The 25,764-nt window shown below is 43.9% G+C and overlaps 3 protein-coding genes across 3 annotated transcripts; all 3 read right to left on the bottom strand.

Moving 5' to 3' along the window:
• Positions 1-844: 844 nt before the first annotated feature.
• yars1 (tyrosyl-tRNA synthetase 1) lies at positions 845-6,423 on the bottom strand. The gene is made up of 15 exons (XM_080516104.1): positions 6,323-6,423; positions 6,109-6,205; positions 5,104-5,176; positions 4,873-5,019; positions 4,609-4,784; positions 4,372-4,501; positions 4,192-4,272; positions 3,932-4,024; positions 3,707-3,842; positions 3,508-3,593; positions 3,293-3,428; positions 2,149-2,240; positions 1,878-2,071; positions 1,637-1,778; positions 845-1,521 (listed from the first exon to the last, which is right to left on the bottom strand). The coding sequence occupies exons 3-15, from the start codon at positions 5,158-5,160 to the stop codon at positions 1,411-1,413; spliced, it is 1,581 nt and encodes a 526-aa protein (XP_080372230.1). The 5' UTR covers positions 5,161-5,176; positions 6,109-6,205; positions 6,323-6,423; the 3' UTR covers positions 845-1,410.
• Positions 6,424-6,714: 291 nt separating this feature from the next.
• Positions 6,715-7,530, bottom strand: LOC308145226 (SOSS complex subunit C-like). The gene has a single exon (XM_080516593.1). It carries the CDS (start codon positions 7,346-7,348, stop codon positions 7,025-7,027), a length of 324 nt encoding a protein of 107 aa, XP_080372719.1. The 5' UTR covers positions 7,349-7,530; the 3' UTR covers positions 6,715-7,024.
• A 2,458-nt stretch (positions 7,531-9,988) lies between these two features.
• mfsd2ab (MFSD2 lysolipid transporter A, lysophospholipid b) lies at positions 9,989-24,570 on the bottom strand. Its single transcript, XM_080516535.1, has 14 exons — positions 24,340-24,570; positions 21,550-21,675; positions 20,488-20,612; positions 16,942-17,065; positions 16,176-16,254; positions 15,914-16,083; positions 15,678-15,768; positions 15,083-15,201; positions 14,706-14,789; positions 13,079-13,162; positions 12,874-12,986; positions 12,631-12,774; positions 12,059-12,235; positions 9,989-11,977 (listed from the first exon to the last, which is right to left on the bottom strand). The coding sequence occupies exons 1-14, from the start codon at positions 24,427-24,429 to the stop codon at positions 11,923-11,925; spliced, it is 1,581 nt and encodes a 526-aa protein (XP_080372661.1). The 5' UTR covers positions 24,430-24,570; the 3' UTR covers positions 9,989-11,922.
• Positions 24,571-25,764: the final 1,194 nt, after the last annotated feature.

Genomic DNA, 25,764 nt, shown 5'->3' with positions numbered 1-25,764 from the left:
TTCCTGTTGTAATATACTAATGCAGGATTCTCACATGGGAATCCACACGGATGTCGGGAGAAATCTGAAGAACGGATGGTTGGCAGGACAGGATGGGACGTGAACGACTCGCTTGGACTTACGCATAATGAAAACATCGCAACACCTTAGTCTTGCTTTTTGCTGTGTGGAGCAGAATTTGAGAAGAAAAAGGGGATGCCGATAGCAGCACCTTCATACATTGGAAAAGAAAAAAAGAAAAATCAGATGCTTTTGGTTGTAGTAAAAGTCAGACCAGCCTATTACGAGAAACCTTTAGGGAAAACAGTTACGCAAGTATCGTATTTATTTATGTGTGGTTCTTTCCACTAATTAGCACTGTCGGTCACCTTTTTTCCTACCAAAATATGAAATATTTAGGAACCTTATTTCATCTGAAAACCTTCTTCAGGGCTACAAACAAGGCGGCTGGCCCTGGATGACTGATACACTGGAGCAGCCTCGGTGTGAGGCGGCTTGCTTTTTCTGAAACTGTATCTAAAAACTGTGGCCCAAGCCTTTAAGGTGGGAAAATTCCAGCTCGTCACTATTTGCACAAAAACACTTTTCCCCCCAGCAGAATCATCATTGAGTGAATTATTCTGACTCCTTGTAATGGGTCAAATGCTTAATTTTGGTGATTATAAAGCATAATGTACAGTCATTACTTCTATAAATAAAATCTAAGTGTATTAAAGTTTTCTTGCTTTTTTTTTTTCTTTTGCTTTGAACTTCTGTTACTCGAATAAAATTAATATGAAGTTTCTCCCATTAAAACACAAGCATCTCGTCATTTCTGGAGACCACAGAATTCAACCAGTTTTTATTTCAGATATGACAATTTCAAACAGTCAGTGACAGGATGGATTTGTATGCACTTTACAACCGTCTTAAAATAGTATGATACTTCTATAGAAATCTGATGCCCATATAACCATTCTCGTAAGTGAGGTTTAACAAATCAGCCACAGTTGCGACATTTAGAATGAAGTGTGAATTTAACCAGAAGCAGCAATGAAATAGTCCATCAATTTCTAGAAACCTGAGATCCTTTTCAGTAGCTACTTCCTGGAATGAGCTAAAAGCAGAACATTTTAACTGAGCAGGCTCAGTTCTCTCCCACTTTCTAAACATTGCATGTGCACATTTACAAGCAGTAGAGATACCACATAACCAAGAATCTGAGGAATTTCCTTTTCGTGTATTTAAGTGAAACCACAGCGACGGGTTTCATCCGAGACTTGCGGCCCCAATGTCGTGTCACTCCCCGAGATCTGTGATGATGAGAGTTGACGTGGCGGCCATGATGATTTGTTGATGAGAGTATTCTTGAAGTGGCCAGAAGGAGCAGTTGGGTAGGTGCAATATAAGTGTGTGTGTGTGTGTGTTTGTTTAACTGATGTTGCCTCCTTTTAGCGTCTTACACGTGATCTGTCCCAGTTTGGTCATCAGCTGCTTGTCTTTCCATTGAGCCACACAGTCGCCGGACACCTTCAGGTCCACCTAAAACGTCACAGTTTGTAATTGATAATCAAAATACTCAAAGATCAGATAAGTACTGGGATTTAACGAGACAATAGTGAATATTCAGGAAAAGAAAATTGTGGCTGAAACATACCTGTAGTTTCTCCCACACCTTCTTCTTTGGGTTTAGTTTATCATCCGGCTTGCCAGCCTCGTATCCCTCCACGAACACGCGCTCCCCTGGTGACGAGCCCTCTGGAGGGTCCAGTGGCTCCACCCTTCTCGGCTCTCCTTCACTGGAAGTCAATCAGACACATCAGAGAAGTGAAGTGGAAAGAACGACCGTCGATGAGCCCGTTCTCCTCTCTGTGTGCAAAAACTGCAGTCATGCTCACATTGAGGCACACAACAGCATGGCTTGAGACTCGATCCCTCGCATCTTTTGCGGTTTCAGGTTGCAGAGCAGCAGCACCGTTCTGTCTTGCAGCTCCTCCGGCGAGACGTAGGCCACCAGCCCACTGACGACCGTCCTCGGCTCTGGCTCCCCGACGTCGATCTTCTCCAGGTACAACGAGTCGGCATCCGGATGCTGCAAGTTCATCGGGAGTATTACAATTCAAGCCATGTTCAGAAGACTCAGATCACCAGGCATGCCGTGTTATTTACCTTCTCCACACTGACGATCTTCCCCACCCTGATGTCCAGTCTGGAGGGGATGAGTTCATCGTCGCCGCCAGCAGCAGCTTTTCCTCCAGTTTCTGAAAAAAAAAAAACACACACACCCAAACAACAATGTCAACTCTGGCCATGCAGTTCAATCTATCAAACTAATTCTGCCCCTCTCGTGGACGATTCAGTTTCATGGTGCAGTTTAAAAAAAAATAATTCCTTGTGGCAATATCCATCAAGGTTATTACTGAAAGAAAGACAGCTGTTAAATCACATTGGATTAATGCTAAATCCTTTATGTTAAAATGACCTCTGTACCATGTCTTTTAATTCACAAATACCCTTTACATGTTTATTTTTCCATCATAAATACATTTTTGTATTTTTTTTAAATGCATTTCATTGAAGGTCCACTTCAGTAGTTGCAATAGTTAAACTTTGGACTTTAATCTAATCTATACATCAGACAAAACAATATCATCCATACTTTTGAATTGAGATTTTTTTTTTTTTTTTTTTATGTGGGGTTACGTGTAGGCGCATGTGCCCACACACACACACACACACACACACACACACACACACACACACACTCTCTCATCACAGTCTGTGTTTAAAGAGTGGATAGTTAATCATTAAAAGAGAAAATGATGACTGGACAAAGAAAGAACGGAGGAATTGGTGATGGAAAAAATTATATCTGAACATGGTCTTCAACTTGTAATATTTGGAAAGAAATCACGGGAAATTGGTTTTAAGTGCAATTTTGGAATCGAGTTAGTTTTGTCAGATTACATTTTCTAAATAGCAACGGATCACAACATAAGTCATTTAAGGTTCAGCGCGCCCTGACGTGCACACAGACACACTCCGATAAGCAGATAAAGACCTCATGAGAAAATATTTGGTGTCAGCCACATGAAAAGCTAAGATAAAGATTAAAGAAAAAAAGCTGAAGATAAGTTCTGTAAGAAACATGTCTGTAACAGTTTGTTGGTTTCGCCGTCTCCTGTGCCTCTGAAAGAGGTAAAACCTTAAATACAAACAGCAGCCATTGAGATTCTTTCTGCATTCGCATCTGCCCATCTGAACCTTCCCTATAGGAACGATAAAGTGAGTTGTGCTGCAGGAGAACACTGACTCGTCTTTGAGGCACTGGGGTAGGCGGAGTTGGTGAGCTTGCGCAGCTCTGGGGACTGAAACTTCTTTCTGACCGGCTCCAGCAGCTCATTCAGTGCAACTTCCACCGAGGCCTTCAGATCTCCAGGATGGATCATCTGGAAAATTGAGAGATTCATCAGTGAGACCAGAGCTCAAAGAGAAAGTCGAACATTATTCACAAAAAACACATTTTACCTCCGCGGCAAAGTCCTTTTCAATTTCTTCAAACACAGTGTAAACTTTATCTCCACCCCACTTGGCATCTCTTTTGATGCAGAACTCTTCAAACACAACAAGAACAATTATCAGTTCAATGTACATAATTCTCTTTACAATTAGAAAAAAAAAACTAAAGTTAAAGCAACAGAAAGAGTTGTGAGGGACAGTTTTGTACCTTCTCGCAGAGGGAGAACGACATATTTGACGAAAGAGAGAACTCCGTTGTTCTGAATGTTGCCCGGCTCACAGAAAGCCTTCTTCAGCTTCTTCTTCACGTCCTCCTTGGAGTCCAGGAGGTCAATCTTTGACTCCTTGTCCACACAAATTAGGAATTAAAAGTTAAGACTTCTAAATACTCAATCACGACGCTCATCGATCAACAACATTCCTGCAACCTCACCTCTTCTGAAGAGCTCATCTTGGCCCCAGTCAGTCCTGGTACCATGGGATTCATCAGATGGGCTCGCTTAGCATAGCCAAGAGAGGGTAGGTACTGAGAACAAGAAAAGTTACTGTCAAACTTTAATTAACAGCCAAGTTATACATTTTTCATTTCTCTCGCCCAGTTGAAAGTGCTCCACTATTATTCAGCCTGTCAACGCTACACGTCAGTGTGGAAGTGTTGCACCAAATCCCGTGAAAGTGAAAAGACGCTCACACCTTCTCAGCCAGAGTGAAAATCTTCCGCTGGTCAACTCCTCCAAACTGAGCGTCCACCTTCAGGTACTCCTCGTCCAGAGCCTAGCGACACGGACGGATGGTATTCACAGAGACAACCTCGTACCGAGAGTCACATCGTACGACTCAAGAGCAGCGTGACGCATCTCAAACAGTTCTTACCTGCAGCCCTGGGTACAGCAGACCACTCAGCAGAGGGTGCTCCACCTGTTTGACCACCTCCGCTCCGGCTTTCTTGGCATCGTGCTCAGTCACCATGGACGACAGGCGGTACACATCCAGCGTGTACTCTCTGACAAACACGATAAGCACACGTGGAGCTTAATCTGCGGGCTCTGCTGAGAAGCCGTTATTGGAAAATAGTTTGGTGTATGTCGGCGTGCTGTCCGTAAAACAGACCTGCTGAGCTGGTAGTCGGTCCCTTTGACAAACTTGAGCTTTTCCAGAGGCACGCCGATGCTCTCCAGCATGGCCTTGATGACCTGCTCGTAGTACTTCACCCTGAGCTCCAGCAGCTCCCAGGGAGCTTTCATGTTATCCAGGTAGGCGTGTAAATCCGCAAACAGAATTGTGACCTGAAAAAAGAAGGGGAAAACGAAATGATATATATGAGCAGCTGGAAAATAAGGGTTGTTATAATGGCACTGTGGGCTGTATGCTCACCTCGCACCCAGCCTTGAGGAAGTCTGCTATCTTGGACATGGGGACAAAGTAAGCCACGTGGGGTTTGCCGGTGGTCGCCGTGCCCCAGTACAACTTGAGCTCCCTCTCCTGAAGAACCTGCTTCAGCTTCTCCTCGCCGAGGACCTCCTGCAACCCAACCAGACCGTCATGAGGGGAACTGATGTGAAAAGAGAGGTTCACTCACTGTGTATGGACGTCTGGATGCCCCACCTGAAGGTTCCTGGCGATGAGGTGGTACTTCTCATCTGGACTCAGCTGATCGGCCATGGTGCAGAGTCCTTCTCTATGGAGACACGTTTTTCTTTTTTAGCCTAAGACTTGCTGGCTTCAACGCATTTAGTAGTTGATCAAGAAAAGGTAGGTTCAGATGGCTTTAAGTAGTAATAGCAGTACAATAGTCCAAATTGCATTCAGTGTACATCCTCTTCTACAACAATTCAATATGAACAGTAGAAGAAAAAAGGGGAGAAAACAAAGACAAAAATAATAAAGAGCAAAGAATAAATATCACGTAGGGGTTTAAATTTAAAGTGTTTGCATATTTGCAACAATGATTCTATCAGGTAAGTCGGATTTTACTTCTTTCTACCTCTGTTCATACATGTCAAAATAGATATATGTGCTCTATGTGTATTTATATTTATATTTATATTTGTGTGTACAATGGAGATGTATATACACACTTGTAAAGACCCGATTATAAATAAAATATAGTCAGATAGGCACATATCAGTGTAAACAGATTGTTTGGTTTCATATCCTGGTTTTTGACACATCTGAGTCGAATTACAAGAATTGTCTTTTGGCATCAAATAGTCAAAACAACACATTCCCCCAAAGAAGGTTAAAATGAGTTTTAATATGAATGAAATCACACGTTTCATCATTTGGGCGATACCAAAATAATGAGAGGGTGACACAAAGAAGTTTAAATGACTTGGCGCCGTGAATAAAACTTTTTAACAAAGGCAATAGACGAAATGTCGCTAGAATTTAGTCATTTAAACGTTAAGAATATGTCGTTAATCTAATTCTAGAATGGGATTATTGTAGCCTTGTTGGACCAGTCCACTGCAGCCAGTTAGCCGAAAACCCATGTGCAGCTAACGACACTTAGCATCTCGATTCGCGTTGAAACGAGCCACAAACCCACAAAAGGCTCCGGTTTCCCTTATCTTCTCACCTGAAGCCACACAGGTGGAGGTGGTCACTCACCTCAGAGTCTTGTGCGGGTCTCACAGCAGAGATCTTTGAACTGAGAGGAGCTGCTTGGGAGCTGTCAGAATCCAGTATTGCATCAGCAGCCTCTGTGCTTGATTCACAAGAGCAATCGAGCGCAGAGTGAGTCGATTCCTGTTTAATCGTCACTTGTCAGACGCGCTCGCGGGTGTGTGATACCTGAATTGACCGATGTGAAAAGCCGACTTACCATACATACAACATAACCAATTTGATTATGCATGTGTACATGTTGGATTTTGGTTTTTTTTTCTCTGTATTATCCATCCATCCGTCCATCCAGCCATCCCGTATTGTAGTTTGTCCACCTGGAGTAGCCGTAGTTCATTTTGTCTGTGACGTTTTCGGACAGATCTGGTAACCTACACATGCACTGTGGGTTTTCTCTGGACATTTCTGTTTCCTGGCAAAGTCCCATATCATTTATACTTCAGTTAAACATAAGCAGTACAGAAGATGATTGTATGAGTGATGCAGCTTCAACCAGGTCCTGAGGTCAACCCAACTGAGACACACATCCAGTGAAACATGAGGACAAAATATATCAAACCCAACAAACAGGGGTGCATTTATTGTCAGATTCATGGACCCTTTCCAGACTGAAAACATCAGTGAGAAGTTACGTAAGTGGCTCTGATAAGAAATACATACAATCAATTCACGCAGAGAATCAGGATAGGTGTGTTTCTCTGCAAAGCCTTACATCGACGTCTGATGCATCAATGTCATTTTTTTAATACAAAAACAAATATTTGTGCCGTTTGGAGGTATTTTTAAAGAACAAACTTCCATATGCATCATGAAACAAGGGAAGACGTGCATGCAAAACATTGGAGTAGAACTGTCGCCTGCTGGTGTTGGCAACCGACAATAATCGGTTTATAACGTGCATTTAAAGCTCGGGTTCCAGCCGGGGCAGCACCGGGAGGATGAGGTTCCCAAACGAGGAGTCCTGCGTGATGAAGAACCCGGAGGAGTGTCCGTGAGCGTGCTGCAGCGCGGCTTTCTGCTGGGCCGCGATGTGCTGCTGCTCGGCGCTGTCCCGGGTCTCCTTCAGCCCGGGCCGGGCCGCCAGGCCGACGCTGGCCCCGGGGCAGCCCACGGCGCCCAGGGACTGGCTCTGCAGCAGCCGCCGCTTCTCTTTGTCCAGCTCCGCCAGAATGGCCACTCGGGTCTTGTTCTGGGAGCCCGGACCCGGCGGCGGGTTCGCCGTCATGGTTGGGAATGAGTAAGTCCGTAAAGCGGGTCCAGACGCGGCGCTGCGCGGCTTGTTGACGGCGGGTAGAAGGGGTCGACGGCTTCAACCAGCGAATTAAATTCACTCACGTTACTCTTCGCCGTTTTTGAAATAGATGATTTACATTTTGACATAAGTCTTTTTTTGTGTTTACTACGAAATTCCTGCCGTGACTGAGTAATAATTGAACTGACAGAAAAAAAAACCAAACTCAAACGAATCGGAAATTACGTAGACGCCTACGCGCTTAATTTCCGGTTTTGTGCACAGACTCACAGACACAGAAATGCGCGCGCGTGAATTTATTGACACTATTTGGGCGCATTGGGCTGGCGGTCAATGAGCTCTGACTTGCGACACGGGCAAAACAACATTAGATAGTGAAGTTGGCTGAAATCGCTTCTTCCATCACATTTCATGAACATAAATAAAAACCTTCCTGTATGATAAAAATGTGTCCATTTTAAGATTTTATATTGAGGCTAATGTCATATTAAACAAGCTTTTCTACAAACTTTTCATCAAACAGAGTTTGTGTGTGTGTTTCTTTATGCAAATGTATTTGAGTGCCCTTAAAAAGCACTATACTTGTTTAGTGTATTATTATTAGTAGTAGTAGTAGTAGTAGTAGTAGTAATATTTAGGGTGTTTATTCCATTTAACACAAATGCACTTTTTTTTCCCATTTTCTGACTATAACATATTATGCTGGGTTGTGTTGCTTCAATGGAGTTTTGCTGTATTATTTATGACAGTGACTGATTGATTAAAGTGAATGATCAATTATCAAAGTGATTGATTGATTGATTGATTGATTCATAGAGCCACAACAGCAGCAGGATTTATTTAGTCTTGCACATATGGTCCATCTCAGAGTCACCAAATATCTTTAGAGATGTGTTTCTGGACTGAAAGAGGAAACCAAACTGTCCAGGGAAAACTCTGAGGGGAAAAGTTCTTGCAAGCTTCATGCAGAAAGGTTTCAAGTTGGGACTCAAACTCAAAATGTTATTGTTGTGAGTCTAGAGTTTAAACCACTTCACTCGTGTGCAGCCCCTGAAATGGACCTTTACATGGAAACGTATTGAAGGACATAAAGTTATCACCTCGGAATGATTGTTAACTGCTGTGTGAAGTTTGTTTTTTTTTGTTTTGTTTTTTTTTTTTTGGGGGGGGGGGGGTATTCCTTATTTTAATTTGACTTCCGCTGCCCTCCAGTGTCCAAAAGATGAAACTAGTCAGGAATTGATAAACGTTTCCTTTCACATTTAAAGGTTTTGATTATAGCTTATTTGCCACTTTTTGATCAGTTCAATAAGAAAATATCTGAATTGTGCAATAGGCAGAAAGATAAAGTGATTTTAGTTTGTGGTAAGTTTAACCGTGATTTGCTTAATGAACATATACAATTTTAGAATTTCTTGAATTTCCATATATTAATTATAAAAACAAGTAGAATAGCAAAGAATACACAACATTGACTGACAATATTTTCCTGAATGAAATAAAGGACAGACCAACAGTACACTTTTAGTGACTGATGTGAGTGACCAGCGTTTGTTTAATTAACCAAGATATCGCCTCCAGAACTGTGACAAAAATATTGATGGAACCAAATGTGACTCTTGTATCTGAATTAGATGTAAAATGATGTAAAATGATCCTATCATTTCACAATAGTTTATGTCAAAGCACAAGGATTTTATTTGCAACATTTCGACCTTATATTCACGTTTTCCAGCAATTCAAAGCCTCCAACACTAGATGGAAGCAGCTCACATTAACAAAAGCTTTGGTTGACAACTGGTGAAACAACAACCTTTCATTAGGTCAGAAAATTGGAAAATATAGTCATAATGATAGGGAGAGTTAACAAAAAAAAAAAGATTAAATTCCAGAGAAGCAAGAGACTTCCTCTGTGGATAGCACGAACACACCTATGCCAAAAGAACTGCTACTCTTCATATTTCTACTCCAGAATTCTTCCTTTTCCTTTCTTCAATGTACAAACCTTTTTTTTTTTTTAAACCAACTTCCAATTTGCCATCAATGTTCCACCACGACTGACCTTTTGTTTACATTTGTTTATAGTATACTGCAGTGGAGGATCTCCCTCCGCAAAATCAGTCTATACTTGAATAAATCACTTTAAAAATGCAAATGTTCCAGTACTGTGGGGGACTGTGGGGGATTCAGTGCCTCTAATTTTCAAGGAAAGAATTAAGGCTTGAGCCACACCCGGTAGAGTTGTTACTGCTCCAGCCTCAAAATGAGGAGCTTTGAATGTGCCTTTCTGTGTGGAGTCCCAAAAAATAAATTTCAGGTTGAAAGAGTTTCAAGCCTTCTGTTTTATTACTTCTAAACTCCAATCTTTATTTTAATGTTTTGGATTATACTCTTTGAGTCTGAATTACATATAGAAGATAAATGGATTATGTTTTATGCATGAAAGACAATACTATAATAATATAATATAATATAATAATTCTTTGTAGGGTGCTAAAATGAAAGCTATTCTATTAGTGTTTCTTGACAATACTTTTATGTGTAATAGAGTAACACAGGGATAGAAAGTTTCCAAAAAAAAGTGTTGACAACTTGCTCACAGTACACCTATTAGTATTTATTAACCATATCTTTTCCATCTCAATGTTTGCTTGTTTTACTTAAATAACTACAGCACAGTGTACATAGTACAGGGTTCATTTCACTTGCAGCCACAAATATCAAAGGTATTTACACGTTTTCACATTTACAATATATATACATATGAACAGGAGGCATGTACACAAGGCTTCTGTGTGTCCCCGTGGGATTTAAAGCTCACACATTTGGCTACAGCCCCAGACAATACACCAGCGAAATAAAAGAAGATTTGACATTTACAGGATGTACAACCATTACAACAGGATTAGTGAGGATGGAGGGAAAACAAACTACACCGTGTTGTTGACACGTTATCCTCTTCCAGGGACGTCAAGGAAAAAAATAATAATAATTATAAGTGAACAAAATAAACATTTTCACATCAGCAACTCGGTTGTCAAGAGACAACATGTCGAAGATGTAACCGTATGTATAACATATGAAACTGCATGTACACGTTTCCATATCAACAGATATGAAATCTGTAAATCCTCATGGCAGGGATTGAGATGATCACTAAATATTCCAGATGTTTCTTCAACAGACACACACACACATGCATACAATGAAAACATTCCAAACACGCAACAACACCTCTCCATCTTCTCAGCTACCACCCCACAATTATGTGCTTCCCTTATTTATTTATTTTTTTTTTTAATATGGTCTTTTCAAATGCAAAAACAGCAACATGCATTAAAAGGCGCATGAATGTTAAAAAAAAAAACAAAAAAAAAAAAATCAACTCCCACCCGATTTGATCACTTTTTAAACTTTTAGTTCAGTTGGAACAACCTTACAGGCATTAAATAGTTAAATACTGCAGGACGCATGACCTTTGTTTTCTTTTTTTACTGAAAAGCAGGAACCGATTGACAGTAAAATCCGAACTAATAAATATTTAAACGTTGATCTCTCTAAATTAGTACCGGCCGTTTTGCACAGTGTTAAAGTAAATAAAGCGTTTAGAGGTACGGCCATCTCTCAGTCATCAGTAGCTGCTCTATAAATAAAATAGAGAAGGCAATAGCTGTATGATACAGGCCATTTCTCTTGTAGTGGTTTCAGAACGATGGCGAGGAACAGAAAACGAGCCCCGAAAGGCTCAAATGTTCGAGTTCCAACATTACATTAGTGTGGCTCCGTGTAAAGAGGGAGCCTGCGCGATGAGAAATGAGAGGAGGCTGATTGACTGACTGCTTTCTGTAAACTATGAGGAGAAGTTGCAAAAGGAAAAAAAAAAAAAAGACATTTAAAGATGCACAGTAACACACACCAAGTCAATGACTCAAGTGACAGAGGCTTGTTTCACTCAGCCGGTTCTGGCTCTTCTTTAACCCCGAAGTGGGGAGAAATCATTAAGGCTGTTCAAGTTTCTCACAATGTTTACGTCTCAGAACAGAAGAGTAATTTTTTAAATTTTGTTTGTTAGTTTTTAAGCGCAGTGCACCAAGGTCATTAATGCTCGATGTGTTATGTACAAAAAGGTAGAAACTGCTCAGCTCCAGCGAGTAGCACCGATTTTGGCGACAAAACACACTCCCCTCCCAACACATTTCATGATTTTGTGCAATTTTAACGGAGAACGACAAGCGCTCAAAAAAGGTAGTACAAAAAAGTAAGGCTTTTGAAGATCTGACTGAACGCGGGGACCATCGTGCCGGGAGGACATCACGAAATGCAGAGGGGAGGATGTTTGTCTTCAGAAAGGACCTACGCAGAGGCCCCACTACACTTGGATCAAGTTTCGTAGGTGGTAGAGCAGCAGTGTAACCGGACAAGGCGGTTTGACGGCGTGTGTGTGTGTGTGTGTTCGATCCGACGGGCCCCAGGTCTGTTTTGGTCCCACCCAGTGCAAAAGTGCCAGTCGATCACCCCGATTGGTCCGTGGGTCTCGTAAGAACGCGCTAGACCATGTTGGCGAGCTCTGTGGAGTCCGTTTCCGAGTCTGCCTCGTTGTCCCTGCACGGCAACAAAACCAACCTCAGTTAGACTTCAGGGAATCACTCGGACACCGGACAGCGACGTGTTTTAGGCCATTACCTCTGTTCTTGTAAGAGCTTTCGGTTGCCTTGCCTCCTCTCCTCGTCGATGGGGTACGAGTACAATATGCTCAGGCCGATTATGATGAGAGCCACGGGGGCGGCCGAAACCAGCAGCTTCAAGGTCAGGTCCACTTCCTTCGGCTGAGAGCAGCCTCGGCTGATGTATCCTGCAAAGCTGGAAACGGAACGACTCTGTTGAGATTTCCTGCTGTGCGAGATTATCGTGCACACCAAATCAATATCCTCAATAACCGATGATTGCAGCTCACGGAAATCTGGCCATAACAGGTGTGGAAAAAAAAAAAGAAAGAAGAAGAAGTTGCGGCTCAAAAAGTCATTGCTCCTGTAGTCAGTCTTGTGATGCCTGCTTGCAGTGCCAGTCTTACTGTACTTAATCTAATAAAAGTGAAAGGATTTCTTTGCTTTGATGTGGGATTTACGTGTGAAGAGATTTTACTAAGCCCCACTTGGGCTTTTCCTTCTCATTTTTTTTTTTTTTTACCGTTCTGACCCGGTGCATTGCAAGAAAAGACCCAGCGATCTTAAAAGGCACTTTGCGTGAGGACTCACTCTAAACTCAGGGTGGAGATGCCGAGGGAAACTCCGGAGGCAAACTTGGTGAAGAAGACGTAGAAGGAATAGAAGAGGGCTTCGTGGCCCGTGGATTCCGGGTTCTGCACTTGGAAGTCGTCAACGACATCGGGAAGCATAGACCTGAGGATACATACACGTTGTGGTTTTCGTCGCTCATCCGATGTGGTTGAAATAAGACATTTTAATAAACGCCGCCAGATAAACGACAGTGGGACTTGCCAGGGGAGCAGGAAAGCTGCGGCCACGCCGACCCCGGCAGCGAAGGACACGATGTAGGTGACGATCAGGTTGCTCTTTACGCACACCACAAGGATCATGAAGGGAACCACAGACTGGAGGAAAAGGAAACATCACGGTAAAGATAGAATACCGAGTTCCTGTCAGGGATGCATGGGTTTCATGAGGCGAGCAAACCGAGACTTACCAAGGTGCCAGTGTAAACGGCCGTCTTTTTTCCAAAGCGTGTGAGAAACCACTGCCAGAACGGGATGGTCAGAGTCGCTGAGAGCTGCAAGTAGGGGAGGGGGACAGTTAGAGTTTTGTTAACTGGACCATTTCTTTTTCTTTTTTTAGGCCAAAAACTCAAATAGGTTTCCGTAAATCCCACAAAAGCACCTCTATTGCAGATGAATGTGACTGTGCAGGGGAAAAAGTGACAAATATCCTCATTACATAACAGAAAACGAGGATGGAATATTGGATGCATTCTCAAACCACTTCAGCGATCAATTGCACCAGAGGGGTGGTGCTGCAGAATACCTCATCTCATCTACCAAACCAAACAGTGACAATGGAAGGCAATATGGCTTCAAGGGCGCTTCTCAAAACAAAACTGAGCTGGATGTGACGGAGAATTCCAGAGGAAATCGCCCGACTCTCTGGGGGTCCGATCGGTTTGGCCTCTGACCCTTCCCATATTTGACCAAGGTGGAAAAGCAACACAAAACCACTGTGTAACAGTGTTTGTCCACCTTTTTCGCAGCTGAAAGTTCAAGGTCTTGATATCGTCACACCAGTCTTATCACTCAGAGAACAAGCTCAGCTGTTTGAGCTTTATCATCCGCAATAGTTGATATAAACAAATTAGGGTTTATCTTCTGAACAGACCTCATAAAACCTGCCTTATTCAACTCCCACACAGGTATATTCCAGCCAAATTAAACTGAGGGGCACAAGGAGACTCCCTCTGATTGTAAACACTGCCTGGTCCTTTAAAAATGAGCGCACATGCTGCACAACAAGCCTGGAGAACAAAGCACCGAGTGCAGCATGCTCTCTGCAACGTGCCTCACATGAGCGGCACACAAGACTCTTTGTGTTTGTTTCACTTTAACGAACTCCCCACTGCTCTCTCACAGGGTTTCATTATATTCGACCTTCCCCGTGTCGGTCCGGCCACTGGCAGCCGGTCCGACGCTTTATGTAATACCTGTCCTTTCAATTTGTTCAACTTTATTAAGGCCAATAAGATCTGATAACGCCGACATGTCATCGCATTACGGAAGGTGAGGATTAGGATCCGTTAGTGGAAATCTTCAGAAGTCTCTGTGAAAGCCCCTAAAACATTAAAAAAAAAAAAAAAAATCATTTTACTAAATACCTGCAGTTTTATTAAAGAAGAAGGTCACTGCCTTGACTTTGTAATCCTTTCCATAAAGTAAAGGCTCAAAGCTTGTAATCTTTTCACCCTCACTAACCTGTACTTTCTCACCCTCTACAGTTTCCCCGTGGTGGTGTGTGTGTCTGTGTGTGTGTCACATTTATGGATTATTTGGGTTTAATGCTGATAAGGAAGCCATGGTGAGAAAAGCAAAACAAATGTGTCTTCTCGGCCATGTGTGGGAATGCGATGGCATTCAGAGTGGACACACATCACAGAACCTGTCAGCTGGGAGCCTCACATTGTGTCCCAGTACAGTGGCCTTGTAACAGGAGACCGAATTTATGCACTCGTCTTAAGAGGGGAAGCTTTTGTCTACAGTCAAACCTAGTGTCTTGAGATTTTCTACACAAACGGGCCACTCTAGGAAACCAAAAAAAACCACACTCACCATGATGACCAGCAGAATATTCTGGAAGTCGTTCCTGAAACCCAGCGTGGAGCTGCAGAACAGAGCGAAGTTTCCCTCCAGGAGCTGCGGGGATGAAAACACAGAGGCCCCTTTAGTCAAATGTTACCAATGGAGCCAAACACACAAACACACCCGGGGGCCAAGACTCTCAGCATGCCAAGTAAACTCAGACCAGAGGAGACGCCACACATTAAACATAGTTGAGACACAGTCACTTATATCCTCTACATTAACTCGGTATAACTACGTCATAAATTATGTGCGTGTGAGAGTGTGAGTGTGAGTGTGAGTGTGAGTGTGAGTGTGAGTGTGAGTGTGAGTGTGTGTGTGTGTGTGTGTCATTGGCTCACACATACCATAAAAGCCAGAGATGTAAATAAGAACACCATGACTAATTTGGCATAAGGTCCGTGTCCCATCACCAGTTTAATCCCTTGGAAGAACGACATGGGCTCTGACCTGGGATGGCAGGACTCTGAAAGCAATGAGCAAAGACACCAAATTAAATCTGCTTCAAGACGTTCCCAGATCATTTGATATCCTCTGATCTTTCCCGATTCCCCAAGTTCACTTTTTTTTTTTTTTTTTTTTTTTTTTTTTACATGCAGCCCGTCCTTTGCTGGACGAGCTAATTAGTCCCAGGACAAGTCACAAGACTTCACATTTAACCAGAGCCGGTAGTCAAACCACAGCCTGCAGCTATAACCCAGTATTTTCACTGGACAAGAGAAAGACGCTTCAGAACTAACTGGATACTTGGAATGCAGCTTTAAAATAGAGGGCCCGACAGATCCCACAGTAGGTGAACGTCACTGCTTTGAGCAGGCTCGGTGTACTTCACATTTACATACATATTTTACAGCTGCTCATCGCAGGTTTACATGACGACATATTCCACCATCTGAGCCACCAAATGAGCTGAAGGAAAGACAAGGCAGTTGAGACCCTCACCTTTTTGTTCTCGGACACCAAAGAACAGCACAATAGCACAGAGAACGTAGATCATGCAGATGATGCCAGATGCAATCATGTAGGCTGTTTTCTGTTGGGGGGGGGGGGGGAGCACATGGTTAAAAATACACCAACTTCATAACTTAATTTCAACTGGCTTTGTGCAATAACGCAAACATAAACAGAGAGATGCATTGAGCGTCTGCCGTTAAACTCGTGACTGTTGGAGCGTTTACCGTGTGATCCAGGGAAATGACGTGTTCCGACACATTCAGTCCCGCCGAGGAGTTGCTCAGATCCGCCACGAGGTCCGCGGGTCCTGGGAGGCAGGGGGCGTTCGCCATGCCCACAATCTGGCCCTGGATGGCCGTACCCACCAGAGTTCCCAAAACCTCCACCGTCATCCCTGACGAGAGCCATCAGAGAGTTTAAGTAATGAGGTTTATCGGGAGTTTCATTTGAAGTCTGTTTAGATTTTTTTTTTGCCGTTTCACTCACTGTAAGCAGTGGCAGAGTCTCTCTCTTTCTGCTCAGAGCTGATGAACATCGTGAGGGCAGAGTACGGTACATGGAAGCACTGTGGGAAACAAAAAAAAGAGTGAGGTTTTTGAGGCAGCAAACAATATTATAGACAAATAAATAGCATTTTGGGGAAATTATTGATCTCCAGAAAGGCCTTCCCATGTCTCGACGAAATTACAGTTGTAAAATAGTGAATTGATCTTTAAAGTATTGATATTTTCGAGATGATATAGACGTGTTGGAGGAATATGATACAACTCCTGAGCACTGCCGATCCTTTTCAAACTATTTCTGGTCACGTTACAAAACCACTCCTCGTAATGTCTTGCATCTTCTTTGGGCTGGTTCCAGTATTTTTTATTTTATTTTTTTTAATTGAGCTTTTATCAGATTATCAATGCGCTGATAAACTAGTGAATGCTGACACGTACAATTCCACTGAAAAACCTCGGTGTTGACTTTACTCTTAGTGGATCCAGGTTTTCCTGTTTCGAGCAGGAATCAAAGCATTAAAAAAGTCCTTAAATATTGGGAAAACGATTGCCCCTCTTTTATTTTATTTTTTGGGGGACTTATCAGATTAAGAGGAGGAGTCAGAGTAGTCCTAATGATGACTTTCACTTTTATGATCGGTATAAAGATGCTGAAGGAGGGCAGAAGCTGTAAATGTTTGAATACAGCCAACTGTGTTGCACAGATGGAACAACTTGTATAATCTTGTGCGCACAAGTGCGGCACTCACCGTCTGAAGGGTCTGGAAGAGGCAGTAGAAGAAAAGGTACCAGATGACTTTGCTGTCCTCAAAGGGGGGGACGTACCATATGAGGAAATAGGAAAGCACAGCCAGAGGGGTCGAGAACAGGATCCTGCAGATGGAGAGGATGGGCACGAGGGAGGGGAAGTAGGGAGGGGGGGGGGGGAGACACAACAACAACAACAACATCAGTGGATGGAACGTGATTTCAGTTAACCGTGAAATGGTCTAAACGGTTTTCGTTCTTTATGCAGACGTGGGCCTCACATTACATAACAAATTGAGGAGAGTCTTTCATTCAGTTTGCGCCGGCTCTTCCAGAGCCGCGCTTCACGTGCCGTTCTCATCATCCAGTGCGGAACATTGCTCCCTTTGCTAAAAGAAACCAGTTCAACTTCAAGTATGGCGAGATCTGACGTGAACGAAAGTATACACCTCTGAGGAATCTGGAGTAACGGCTTGTTGAGTAAGAACTACATTTTGCTGTGCACCTTTTGTCCTGGGCACCTCTAATTACTCAGATAATGCTCAGTGAGGTCAGTTCATATTCTGTGAATTGATGTCATGAGGAGGAAAGAAGACGAAAAAAGAAAAGAGCAGGAATTGCATGATAGGAAAACTGCTTTCCTCACTTCCTGCCATTATCCGATGGTCAGACAGACTCTCCAATCAGATGCGAGGTGGTAAGAGGAGCCACGCCTGTGTGGGATGTGGAAACGGAAGCAGACACAGAGTATCCTGCTTAACTCGTCCATCCCTCCGGGATTTGCTGAATCCTTACCGGACAGGATATGAATCATGCACACATCACTGATAAAGATACGGCAATGCAGGCTCCGTTCAGCTGCCCATCAACTTCAGCTCATTTCCAGTGAAACACTGACCCACAGTGAGTGTGGAGGAGCAGGCGCTCTCGTGATTGTCCCGTGACGAACCCATACACTCCAGTGAAATCAAGAGTGGGCGTGTGCAGGAATGGTGGGCAAGTTAAAGCGGGTGTTCAATCAGGGGATGACGAGACACTTACGAATGTGCATTAGTGATGCCATTTTCACCCGTACCACAAGACGGGAACACATGTCACATTAGGCTCAGCTAATCAGCTGACCTCAACAGCAATGCTTTTAATTCAATTGCTGTAGAGAGCCACAGAAACTCTGCAGGCCCCCCCCCCCCCCCTTTATTCAGGATGACTTTCTCAGCCGGGGATTGAACTTTAATATGCTGTTGATGAGCCGCAGTGACAGCGAGAGCCATGCGAGCTCTGCTATCATATTTAAATCAGAAATAGCTGTGCTGACTAGAGAGCGGTGACTTCATCTGAGGGACTTAATTCAATAAGTGTTAGCTCTCAGCAGAGAACTTGTTCTCATACATTTTTTTGTGTTGGGGGGGGGGGGGGGGGGGGTAGTATAATAAAGCATTACCAATCATTCTGGTTCTGCAGCTTCTCGGAACCAGAATGAACTCAACCGAGTTCATGGTGTGAAAATAAAAACAGTATATTAAATCATGTCTTACATGATCTGCTTCAATGTTCTGCATATTTTTAACTTCTTTGAGAAATACCACAAATTCTACAACCTCCGCCTTGTAACTGCTGCAACAGTGACACCCATTGCAACCTGAACTGCAGTAACCTCCTGAATTCCTCAGCCACACTTTAAAAATCCGAACGGGGCCGTTCGCTGGCGCGAGCTGCAGCCTCATTGGCTCAGACGAGTGGTGTGTTGTCACGTCTGCCAATGAGAGGCCAGCCTGACTCCAGCTACCCTCCCCCCACCGCCGAAACACAGAGCTTTTAAGAAGAAGCAGCCTTGACAGCCTTTGTCCAGCTTCCTTCCCCGCCGCCTTCGTGCACGGCTGCTCATCTGCTCGCGTCTTATACGAGCGGCCCTGAGCCCAATGTGACCGAACATGCCGGTCATTCCTGCATCCTTTCCTTCTCCCCTCCGGCCCAAGCCCCGTCTCTTAAGACAAATGTGAGATGCATCCAACGTGCAGCATCCTGTGTGACCCACTTTCTGGGATTCGATACTCAGCATCTCGGCGCTGGCTGAAAAGCAACTGTTACTTCATAGCAGAGTTGGCAAAAAATTAAAGTAACCTGAAATTGTATTTTTTTTTTTTTTACTCTAAATTTAAAATTGGTGTTCATAGTGGCTACTTTATGAGTCGTTACTCATATTTTAATGGTTTTTCACTCAGCTCACCACCGTCTTGTTGGTGGCTTGTATCAATTATGCAGGTATCCAGGAGATGCGCACACCAGAGGAAACGTTAACACATGGCGCCGAGATGGGAAATCACACTGGAGCCTTTTCACGGCGAGGTACATCTCCCACGTGCGCACCTTCTGCTGCAATTAATAAGCAGCTTGGGGGACTTTTAATCTAGTAATCAAGGGAGTAGCACCACCCAGGCCTATAGCCCTCTGTCCTACTCATTATATAAGAGGTCCTGAAGTCGTCTCTTCCACTCGCCCATTTCTATCTTGATCACACTGCAAGTACTCAATGTACTGAGGGGACAGTAGCGTCGAGACATCTTGTGCGATGACAGGACGCAGGCAACCTCTGCTAAAACTGGCAGCCCTCCCGACACCCTACACCGACGTACTCTGACATAACCGCGTGATCTATACGCTCCCCGAACGCAAAGATCAAGTGGGGTCCAACACTTCTTGACAATGCAGCAGCCCCAGCTCAAAGGCCGTGCAATATTCACAGGCAACGCGTGAGATGAACCCGTGTAGGATGTTTTAGAGATGGTAGTATGCGGGGGAAGGTGGTGCAAAATTCAAAAGGGAAAAAAAAATTAAAAGGGTCAAGCGAGCTTTTCTGTGGAAAAAAAAAAAAAAAAACCTAAGCGTCAAGGGCCTCCCACTCTCTCAGCCTGTCCGTAGCACACGCAGATGCAAAAGCAAATCAAACTACAATAAGGTGGATTTCTTTTTTTTTGTGTGTGTATCTCCAACTAAAGAGTTCAGCTGAAACTGAGCTCTACTTCGAGTAGCAGGAATTCCTACAGACAGATGCCAGTACTGAAATGTACAATAAAAGGTGGCTCCACCGCTCCTGATTTCATCGCCGTTTCCACCTCAGCCCAGTATTCAGAGCATTATTCTGTAGCGTGCGGACACGTCACCATTTGAAGGAAGGTTCACCAATAGGAGCTCTCATGAGCGCAGGCCAGCTGTGCGAGATATGAGAAAGTTGCATCAGCCTGACCCACAGCAAACCCTCGCAGGAGATGATGCTGGCTCTCCTGATGCACAGAGGCCCCGCCCCCTGAACAATCACACACACACACACTGTCCTGTGCACAGTTGGAAAACTTCCACTGGGAGCTCTGACTCACTGCAGCTGATCAGAGCGCTCAGCCATTGAGGAATTTCAGCAGGAAATGTGTCACAAATGCTTGGCTTACGTAATTGAAGTTTATCAACACGGTCACAATTCGGCAGAGACCCAACGAGGGACTCGAGGGAGGGAATAAAAACAAACATGTAGACTTGTCGGGAGTGACACGTACCAGGGCAGCATCCGTCCAAATCGTGTCCAAGGGCTTCGGGAGACAAGGAACCCGACTGTGGGGTCGGTTACGGCGTCCCAAGCTCGGCCAACGAACAAGATGATGGAGGCATAGAAAGGATCCAGCTGTAAAAGTGGACAATGGGAGGATTAAGATCTGCTGTCACGGTACAGTGAAGCTTTCAGACGAGACATTAAACATGGGTGAGTGAGGGATGCTGAATGTGCTCTCCGGTGACAGTCGTGAAAGGGCAGCCCGCAACAAGAATCCGGCCAAACTCTGGAGGTGCCACTTGGCAGCCGAACCCGTCTGCTCTTCATTTATGTAGCTTGAGTGGAGTCCAGGCGCGATGAATGCTCCATTCCTGACTGTACAACCATGCTGTGTCACCCAATAGACTATTAATCAACAATGTCGGGGGCCGAACAAAGCCGAACCCCCAGGAAGCCTCTGACTTTCATGCCGCCGTGGCCTTAAACATCAGATTAGTGTCGGAGCCCATTAAAGCGAGCCCCTCCGCAGTCACACTGCCCCCCCCCGAAACAAGTCCCCTGTAAGCCATCCTGATACAGCAGCGTCACCACTGAATCAACCATTGAAATATCGCTGAAACTTTTTTCCCAGGACAATAATTCCTATTGTTCATAAGCAGTGGCATTCACAATGTCCTGTACGCCCTTACAGTGGTGGTGGTTCGAGGGCATGGGACCAGTCGTGTACCAGTCCTTACCCTCAAGCGACCTTTTGTGTGGTGCAGTAGCGTGGGTGGCAGGGTGTGCAGCAACATTTCATAATTACCTCTGCAGTGCACAGTCATGCTCATACACTTGCTTGACTCAAACATGAATCGGAACTGTGTCAAAAGCCCCAATTTTTCAGCAACAATTAACTAATGTGGAATAATAACGGCCCATCAGTGTGAATATGGCCAACTCATAAGATGGCAATACGTCCAAGCGTTTATTATGAGATTTGTTTTCCGCAGGTTGATCATGTGTAGAAGATTGCTGAAGGAATTTAGTGATTACCTTTATATAAAAAAAAAAAAAAAAAAACACCCACCTGAGCGACATCCAGTAGATAGATCTGCAGGAAGAAGCCCAGGGCACATCCGGTCATCTGGTAGGGTGCTCCACCAATGGCGTAGCATATCTTGTTGCATATCGACAACCTGTTCCTGTGCTCATGCTGTAAAAAAAAAAAAAGAAAAAAGAAAATCAATGGCAGCAATCACACACACACACACGAAACTTGATTTTAAGTGTGCAGCTGTCTGCCAGCCTTTCAGGTTGTGGCAGGGCCGAGCCCTTGTAATTATAGGAGGGGTCAATTCTGCAGAGTCGACGACAGACGCTTAAGCCTAACAGGGCGACTGCAGCGCTGCAGCACACACGTTTAGAGTTCTCCGGCTTATAAATAGGCAACTTTCTCAGTTTCCGTCTGAACCCTTTAATCTGCAACACTTGCCTCTTTCCAACTAGTCCGATTACGACTCATTTCTCAGTCCCTCACAAGGAATGTGGCCCAAATTGTCATTACGACGGTGCAGCTCAGCAGCTCGGGAGTTGAGCAGGCAGAAAGCTAACCACAGCGTGTTTGGCAGCAGTCAGGGAGCAAACCCTTGGATCTGTAAATGATTCCTTTCACTTTTCTGCACCGTCGATGGAGTATCATCCTGAACACACAGACTCCTCTACAGCCCTTCTAATGACAACATTAACGTGTGGCGGTCCGTGCCAGGGCATGACAACACTGCGGTGTCACTCACACCAGAAAGCCAGGGTGACACCACCTTGGCAGCGGATTACTACACAAAGCGATGGCTGCAGGTTGGACCAGATGAACACCCTCCTCCTGACCAATCAGGTGATTGTGTGTTCAGTGCAGAATAGATCAGCATGCCCTCGGTTTTAGCCGCTCCAGGAATTCCTTTTTTTTTTTTTTTTTTGCCTCGATGTTGCTGAATGAGGACTTTTACTGTCCCGTGAGCTTACAGACACGACCTGGAACTACAAAAAACACTTCTTTTGTGTTGGTATGTCGCCTGGATCTCATCTGGGATCAGACCACAACACAAGACATCATTGTGGGCGCACCTGAATGAAAAAGCCACGGCACTGTTGTTACACCCAACTCTCGTTTTGTTTAGGTGACAAAAGCTCTCTCTGGTTGAAATTAGAAACCTGCTCCATCGAAACACAGAGGCAATCACAAACACAATGGCTTTCATGTCAACGGTTAGGTAATCTGATGTTTGGGGGGGGGGGGGGTCAGATCTCCACGGTGTTAAATACAATGATCGAGGAACACACTTGAGCCTGCCCTGTGAGACACACACCTCAAGTTCAACTTTTCTTCTCACTTCCAATAATCCTCTTATACCTGTTCTACCTGAATTGGTGTGGTTTCTACATACCTCTGCCCTTCCTAGTTTCAACAATACCCTGTGCTGAATGGACTGTTTTTATGGTCAAGTCGGAGGAATGTCTTCTTCTATTTTTGTCATGATCATTACTCAGCTTTAAAGCATGCCATTTAAAAAAAACCTCATCATGCCATCTTATTTGAATTACCCCCTGAGTGACGTGTGGCTTTTATGAACAGGTCCAGCTGTGTTATGTAAACGTGACAACCCCCCCCCAATACTTCTTCACGGGCTGCTATCAGTTCTGCCAGTGATTATATGTTACTACTGTAAACTGATACCATACAATCGTTTGCATCTGGACAGATATCAAACATGCGTTGTTTTTTTGTTTTGTTTTTTGTGCAAGCGGCAGAACTCTGCATGCTTATAAATAAATAAATAAATAAAAACCAAGATGAAAGTACCTAATTTTAGATGGGATATTATAAGGAAACTGTCCCTTCTGCATGTGACACGTCGGCTTGGAGTGTGCTTCCCTGTTGCGTTCAATGTTACTGGTTAAAATAAAACTACTCCACCTTTTGCAGCAGACGCGCTTTATTGCAGTGCAAATAGAGTCAAGATTTAGTTCGTGTTTTTTTTTTTTGCACACGAAAACCTAAAGAAAAACGCAAAAGAAAAGCGTGCAGCGTGATGCAACCACTACAGTGTCAGTTTACAAACAAGGGGGTGATTTGCATTATATTGCTGTTCTTGCAGAAATTAATTTGGAACAGTTTGATTTGCAAGACATCGATTTGGAAAGAAAAAAAAAGATCTTTTTCGTGCTTCATCGGGTGGGTCGGACGTGTCCCTGAATGCAGCACTGAAACACACCTATCCAGAGCGCACAGATCCGCACATGAGCTGATATGAGGGATGAAGCAGGAGGCAACACCCTACACCGGGTTTAGAGTCAGTAGAGCTTGCATTCTATTAAAAAAAAAACCAAAAAACGTTCAAATAGAGCTTTGGAACTAAAGCAAACAAAACCACCGCTCGGTAGCATCTGCAAACTCGCTCATTTGACTGCGTAAAAGCCTCGATTTGAACGGAAGTATTTTAGGAATCTCCACGGCCGTGGGGGACTCACGTATTGGAGGAAGAAAGAAAGAAAGAAAAGAAAAAAAGCTCTCCAGAGCACGGGGGATGATTTATTGATTTCCGCGTTAGACACGGGACGGTTCATATTAATCGATTGTTTCACGCATTTAATTCGTTTTCGAGCAACATTAATAAATCGCACCTGATCTGACCGGAGCGCGCCCGAACTCAGGGCGACCCTCCCAGAAAGATGTCAGCCTTGGCCGGGTGAGACCCATTCATTCAAACGGTGGAGATCCAACGTGTCCGAGCCGCCTTTATTATCCCACCTGCTGAACGGATTCGGAGACGCGCGAGACGCGCACCTCCAGCCGGACGTCAAAATGAATGAATGAACTCACCGTCCTCGCGAGCTTGATGCCATCCGAGCTGACCGATTTGTTCAATAAGCTGGCGTTGGAGTATTGTTCACCTCCTTCTCCCTTTGCCATCGCAGATCGACTATTTTATTGGGTGAAACTTCACGCAGTGAATTAAAAAAGAATATATATGATAATATCTTTTTTTTTAATGGATAAAGAAAGTCCTCTGGATGAGAGAAAATCAGTCCAGCGTTTCAAGTCCTGGCTCGGATCTGTTTGAAAACTGAGAAGATACGGTGGCAGTCAGGGTGGATGTAGTAATTTTTAGAGGTTCCCGCCCACTTTCCTCAACGTGCCATTCACCCCATTCTTCACCCCGCCCCTCCGGGCGGGACGCGCAAGGCACACAGAGCAGCCGCACATGCCTCTCCAGTGGATCCCATGATGAAGATCCTCAGAGGAGATTCAGAGATGGCACGTTGGGATTTACCCAAAAAAACCAAAACAAAACCTGTATTTATATGTGACCACAGCCTTTATCATTAACAGTCAGTGGCTGGTGCCGGTTATTCTTCTTCATCCAATTACATAATCGTTTGATATAAAGAAGAAAATAAAAACATTGAAAGAATTTACGCAGCAGATAGATAGATAGATAGATAGATAGATAGACCAGTTGGCCATGTGACTGATACACTGAATCAGTCGAATCACAATAAATACAGTATATCCTGAAATAATTTAGACACATTTTATGTCTTCTTTTTGATATTATGTGATATAAAGAGAAACATGACGCTTTTGATAACTTACACTTTGCACTTCTTGCCATTCCCCTTTAAGGGTTCAGTGAAGTTGAAGTGATTTCAGTCAGTGGTGGTGAGAAGTCAATCAATAGGAGAAAAAAAAGTTTCTGGTGATATTTGCCTGTATATCTTATGCTACTATCCTTTCCTGTAATATTTATTTATTTATTTATGTGTTCATGGTCGGGTGCCATATTTGCTGTCATCCCACAGTAAATCTGGTTACCGGTAATATCTTCCTGGGATTTTTTTCTATGTGGAGCATCCATGTGTTTCTTGTGCACAAAAAAAAACAAACACAAAAAAAACATGCTTATTCGGTGAATCGGCGACTCTAAAATGATTTGATTGTCAGTGTTTCTGTGGTGTATCTTGGCTTTCATCCAATGTCAGCTGGGGTAGATTCCAGCTTTGACTTCTCCAAACTTGGCTGGAGCGAGAACAGAAGGTGAATTTGTTTGTCGGGTTCTTAACAGTCGTAAAAAACTTTTCCAGAAGTAAAGATTGGTTGATAGGCTGACGAGCGGGATCCCCATGCTCACAAGTATTACATTGTGTTTTAAAGTTATTGATGAAGTGAACTATAATATAGAATCTATGATGGCAGTGTCAAACTTGTTGTAGTTAAGGGGGCAGATGGAGTCTGATTTAACCTGAA

This window comes from Blennius ocellaris, assembly GCF_963422515.1.
Source record: "Blennius ocellaris genome assembly, chromosome: 20".
NCBI lineage: Eukaryota > Metazoa > Chordata > Actinopteri > Blenniiformes > Blenniidae > Blennius > Blennius ocellaris.
Note: the sequence above shows the minus strand (reverse complement) of the source record. Positions and strands in the feature narration are given on the sequence as shown.

What these genes read in the sequence shown, in the direction of transcription:
- yars1 (XM_080516104.1), bottom strand. Translation starts at nt 5,160, where the DNA reads ATGGCCGATCAGCTGAGTCCAGATGAGAAGTACCACCTCATCGCCAGG. An exon ending in CGTTCTCCCTCTGCGAGAAG is followed by an intron (nt 3,594 to 3,706) that starts GTACAAAACTGT and finishes TTGTGTTTGAAG; the next exon opens with AGTTCTGCATCAAAAGAGAT. An exon ending in AGGTGTGGGAGAAACTACAG is followed by an intron (nt 1,522 to 1,636) that starts GTATGTTTCAGC and finishes GTGACGTTTTAG; the next exon opens with GTGGACCTGAAGGTGTCCGG.
- mfsd2ab (XM_080516535.1), bottom strand. Translation starts at nt 24,429, where the DNA reads ATGGCAAAGGGAGAAGGAGGTGAACAATACTCCAACGCCAGCTTATTG. An exon ending in GCAGCTTTCCTGCTCCCCTG is followed by an intron (nt 12,775 to 12,873) that starts GCAAGTCCCACT and finishes ATGTATCCTCAG; the next exon opens with GTCTATGCTTCCCGATGTCG. An exon ending in AAGCTCTTACAAGAACAGAG is followed by an intron (nt 11,978 to 12,058) that starts GTAATGGCCTAA and finishes GTTGCCGTGCAG; the next exon opens with GGACAACGAGGCAGACTCGG.
- LOC308145226 (XM_080516593.1), bottom strand. Translation starts at nt 7,348, where the DNA reads ATGACGGCGAACCCGCCGCCGGGTCCGGGCTCCCAGAACAAGACCCGA.